The 5,026-nt window shown below is 49.2% G+C and overlaps 2 protein-coding genes across 2 annotated transcripts in view; one reads left to right on the top strand and one right to left on the bottom strand.

Annotated features, from left to right (window-relative positions):
- The first annotated feature begins 1,757 nt into the window (after positions 1-1,757).
- Positions 1,758-4,794, top strand: RAC3 (ras-related C3 botulinum toxin substrate 3 (rho family, small GTP binding protein Rac3)). Its single transcript, XM_010010965.1, has 5 exons — positions 1,758-1,855; positions 2,139-2,256; positions 2,856-2,918; positions 3,407-3,566; positions 3,682-4,794. Exons 1-5 carry the CDS (start codon positions 1,758-1,760, stop codon positions 3,810-3,812), a joined length of 570 nt encoding a protein of 189 aa, XP_010009267.1. The 3' UTR covers positions 3,813-4,794.
- Positions 4,795-4,978: 184 nt separating this feature from the next.
- The window catches only part of DCXR (dicarbonyl/L-xylulose reductase), a gene marked incomplete at its 5' end in the record, with an annotated part of 1,465 nt that continues 1,417 nt past the window's right edge, over positions 4,979-5,026 (bottom strand). Inside the window, one exon of the mRNA XM_010010966.1 lies at positions 4,979-5,026. This exon is cut by the window's right edge and continues 74 nt beyond it. Within this exon, the coding sequence (XP_010009268.1) occupies positions 4,979-5,026 (48 nt within the window).

The raw sequence follows: 5,026 nt of genomic DNA, 5'->3' as shown, positions 1-5,026 counted from the left end.
GTGAGCCGAGGCCGAGCGGACGGGAGATCGGGGCCTTGCTCCCGCGGCGGCAGCTGCGGACCTTCCCCGCGCGTCCCGCTCCCTGTTCAGTTCATAAACTTGGGCCTTCGTCCCCGAACGCTGCTCAGCGCCACGGCTCGCGGTTTGCCTGGAGCGCAGACACCTTCTTCCCACGGGGTTTAAATCTTTCTCCTCGTTGTTCTGTTCGGTGCCCGCATTTTGCATTTTTCATCGTGCAAACTTGGTTCATCACAAAGTCCTCACTAAAAATCTTGATGTTCGCAGGTCTCTCGTATCTCCTTTTGTTGTTTTAAGGTGAAATACGGCACTGTTTCTGATTTCACCATGTGCCTCACGTTATCCTTCTTGCTCTTTAGGCTTTTCTCACATGCGTTTTTTTGAGAACACACCTGTATTCTAGATGCAGGCATGCAACAGATTCATGCTGCTTCGTAACTTTTCCTAGCTTGTCCCGCGTTTTTTTCCTTGTAGTTCCTGGTCACCACACCAAACGCACAGCTGAGATATGAACTAAATGGGAACTGGTCTTACGCAGGGACTGGTCTTTCTACCTTCCCACGCATGTCACCCCCTCAAAGGCACATTTGAGCTGGGCCTTTCGGGTTCTAGCCTGGGGGGCAAAAGAGAGGGGCAGGAGAAAGAGCCACTGGGCAGAACAGCACAGCCTTGTTGAGGGGAGAGCAGCAGCACAGTGTGTTGGAGGCGGATTTCAGCTGAAGCCTTGCAGTCCAGTGTTTTGCTTTAAGAGCACATTGACAGGGTTGACACTAAATTAACTCAGATAGCAAAACACTTCAGTCACGGGTGTGTGCAGGTTTTGTGAATCGTGTGCCTTTCCTGACTGCCGGGAGAGAGGTCGGGGTTCAGGAGGCAAGTCAGCACAGTGTTTCCTCATGCGACGTCCCTGTTCTCCAAGAGAGGGGACCTGGTCCCGGGGAAAGGCTGGGTGGATTGCTGTGGTGATTCTCGCTGTGCTTTGTGCCATCCTGGTGTGGGACTGTGGGATTCCCTGGGGTCTCGCTTATTCCTGGAGTCTTTCCTTATGCCACTCCAGTGGCACTGTACAGAGACGGCATTCCCTGTCACTGGCACTCACGATGTGTTTCTCTGGAAGGTTGTCTGCACTTCACAGCAGGTTGTTTATGCTCATGGGACCCCTTTGCTCCTGTAACTAAGCTTTTCCCTGATGCTACAGGGCTAAGGAAAGCTCATGTGCTTACCAATCCCAGCAGCTTCAGCAAAGCCCTGAGCTGGTATTTGCAATGATCTACACTGATCTCTTTCCAAACTGACAGTGGTCAATTTTAAAGCCTGTTTTGTTTATGGGTATTTATTTTTTCCCCTTTGTATTTATTGTCATAGAATTCCTATATCTGCGGAGCTGGAATAATTGTGGTGGTACATGTTTTTTCACCTCACTGTTTACCCATGTTGATAGATTATTTTGCATGTGCTGAGCTCAGCACAGAACCCTAATTTATTCCCTCTCTTTTGCTTCTTGGAGCAACTTTTGCATGGTATTCTGAGGATGGATGGGTGGCAAAAAGAGGGGGAGAGAGCAGGGCCCAGGCAAGGTGCACAGTGTGAGTTTAGGCCTCGTCCCTGACAGCTCCAGCCTGTTAGAGCTTTGTTTTCTTACATGGTGACTTTTTTTCTCAGTAACTTTTTACTTAACCTCTTTTGGGAGGGGGAAGGTGAGTTTTGCTGTCTCAGGGCTTCCTGCTGTGCCCTTCTTTATGCTTGTCACTCTTGTCCTCTGCAGAGCTGTAGGGAAGACCTGCTTGCTGATCAGTTACACCACAAATGCCTTTCCTGGAGAATACATCCCTACTGTGTGAGTAATGAATGGCCTTGGGCTTCAGTTGCTTTCTGCTCTGCGTGCACAGCTGTGTAGAAGTTGGGTTTGTAGGTGGGGGGAGGCTGTCCCAAGTCAGACTGTGAACTTCCCACACAAGGAGGGTGCTGGTGGGAGGGCTGTGTATGTGAGGAGGGCAAGACAAGCCCCGCTGCAAGTGTGCTGCTGTGTCCTCTCCTGATTCAGTGCCCCATTGGATTTTATATAAGGAGATGTGTGAGTGACAACCAGACTGTCACTGATGGGGACTCTTCCATGGCAGGTTTGATAACTATTCTGCCAATGTCATGGTAGATGGAAAGCCAGTGAATCTGGGCCTCTGGGATACAGCAGGGCAAGAGGATTATGACCGACTGCGGCCTCTTTCGTATCCACAGACGGTGAGTGCTGGACTTGGACTGGCTTTTAACTGCTCCCTCTTGGAGTCAGGGAGGTTCCCAAGGACAGCCAGCTTCTTTCCTTTGAGGAAAGTCTACATTCCTGCGGCTGCAGCCATCAGTCTGGTTGTTAAAGAATCACAGCTGAATTTCTCCTAAGAGATTGTCCTATTCTAGTCCTTGCTTTGTGGTGGTATTTGAAGTTACGCATGCCATAGGGAGGAGGCTCAGATGAAAGGAATGGTGTGGGGCTGCTGTGCAGTCAAGCCGTATTCCTATTCTCTCTCAGTGGCACAGCTCACTGTTGGGCTGCAGTAGTAGTGTTTCCCTGGCTCCCCTACCAGGGGTGAGGCCTGTAGCAGTGTTGAAGTTATTTGTGGCAACGGGCGCTTAACATGCAAGGCCCAGTATAGTAAAAGAAGATGAAGTCATACATTCAGAAGTCCATTCCCTCCCTCTCTGAATTAGTTTAGCACCCTTAATGGGGAAGAATTTCTTATAGCCACAATCCTTGCTTATGGGAGGAGGTTGTCATCTGTTGGGCTTTCTCTTTATCTTCAGCTGTTTCTTTCTACATGGCTGACACTCTTATTTCCACACAGGATGTTTTCTTGATCTGCTTCTCCCTTGTGAGTCCAGCCTCCTTTGAGAATGTCAGAGCCAAGGTAAAGAACTCTTCTTCTGGGTGAAACAGGGGAGGGGAAGGATCAGTGGAGTTCCCTGCCCCTCCACACCTACAAGCCCAAAATTTCTAGCTGTCATGTTTTGATAAGGAAAGGTCATAGTCTGCAGGTTTTAAGAGAGGTCTACTTCTTATTCATTACTTCTTTAGCTAATTTTTAGCCTTTTTGAATCTGCATCTTAAAGAAGATACAGGATGTCCTGGAAACTGAAATGCAGTTAGGGGAAGAACTCTGTGCAGAGTTGACTGGCACTGTCTGTCATGATGCCATGTCTCAGTGCCTTCGTGATTACATCTACACCAGTCTCTTTCTGCAGAGCATGCTCAGAACTGTAGGCAGAAGTATCCAAGTTCATGTGTTGCCACTGTGCAGATGATAGTAGTAAAAACCTTATTCCTCATAGTAAGTGCATCCTCACTGTTGCATCTACCACTACAGCTACTTTTCTTACCTTGCCTCTCTTGTTTCAGTGGTACCCTGAGGTCCGACACCATTGCCCAAATACACCTATCATCCTGGTGGGCACCAAGCTGGACTTGAGGGATGATAAAGACACCATTGAAAGGTTACGTGATAAGAAACTGGCCCCCATCACCTACCCCCAAGGTTTGGCCATGGCTCGGGAGATTGGTGAGTCTCATGTGCTGGCAGAGCTTTGTGGCATTGAGCCTTTATTTTGGAGCGCGTGTGGGGCAGTATGTCCTGGTCGGACGGGAGTGGCTGAGCTGCAGCTCTCTTCCCCCAGGGTCAGTAAAGTACCTGGAGTGCTCTGCCCTGACGCAGCGGGGCTTGAAGACGGTGTTTGATGAAGCCATCCGGGCTGTGCTCTGCCCACCGCCCGTGAAGAAGCCTGGCAAAAAGTGTACCGTGTTCTGAGGGCTGTGGCCAAGGTGCTGGCTCAGCATGTTGTTGTCCTCTGACAGATTGCGTATTAGCTGGGTGTTTCTGGAGGGGGCTGGGATGTGTAGGGCCCTTCATCATGTACGAAGTCAGTGTTTTTTAAATGTCTCTTTGATTTAACGTCAGTGTTGATGTGAAGGGGCAGCAGGGGCAGGAGACTAGCTGGGGCTGTACAGCCCCCAGGGGAGGAACAATGGGGAAGGCAAGGTAGCTCCTTGGGGCAAAAGGCTGTTTTGGCTCTCCTGAACTCCCAAGCTAAAAGGGCTGACATCCACCCTGTCCTGAAAATGCCTGGTTACAACCTGCAGGTGAAACAGGTGGTGAAGATCCTTGTGGGAGTGGGGAGGAAGCTGATACGGTGGTGCTGGATGATAAGAGCAGCTGGGAGAGTGACAGGGTCTCTCTTTGCCCAGCCTGCTGTGGCCAACAGGTAACAAATAGGTGCTCTAGCAGATATGTGCCTGAGACTGTTAAAGAAATCACAACCAGCCTGCAAAAGGGTCAAAGTAAATGAGATACGAAGCTGAAGAACTAACCATTAGGTGCTTTATTGGGTACTAGCCAAACTCACTGGATGAAACAGCTCTGTGCAATCGATGTATTTGCCTTTTTGTGTGTGCACACCCTAAGAAAGCGTGGTGCTGCTCCCCCCCATCAGTCTTTAGCAGAGCCTCCCCCCCTCTAAATCCAGTCTCTGCAGAGCAGGGCTGTGGTTGTTGCCTCTGTTTTGTTTTTTTCTACTAAAGACAGCAAAGGAAGCAATGAGGAGTCTGCTAACTTCTTTCCCTTCCCACTGAAAGTGCAGGCCAGCTCTGTGGAGTTGGATGGAATAGGGAGAGCTTCTCAAGGGTTGTGGGGGGGAATAGGGTTGGAGGAAAGACAGGTCCAATTTCTAATCATCATGTAGAGTGACAAGATAAAACCTTATTTGGTGCAATAAACATTCTCCATGACGGTGTACGTAAGCTTTATTATATAGCAATCTTCTAAAGGTAGTTTTCTGCCTTACTTCCCATAAAGGTTCCAGCCTACTGCCCCTCTTCTCCAGCAAGACTGGGTCTGGGTCATTGTTTTCTATCCAGTTTACATCTATGCAGTACTAGTATGGAAATTAAGGCCAGGTGTGAAATGCAGGTGTCATTTTAGGAGACAAGAAATCCCCCATCAACCATCAGTGAGCTGCCAGTTGT

The sequence above is a fragment of the Nestor notabilis genome, unplaced genomic scaffold (genome assembly GCF_000696875.1).
Source record: "Nestor notabilis isolate BGI_N333 unplaced genomic scaffold, ASM69687v1 scaffold29073, whole genome shotgun sequence".
Taxonomy (NCBI): Eukaryota; Metazoa; Chordata; class Aves; order Psittaciformes; family Psittacidae; genus Nestor; species Nestor notabilis.
The sequence above is the reverse complement of the archived record's forward strand: the minus strand, read 5'-3'. Positions and strand labels throughout refer to the sequence as shown.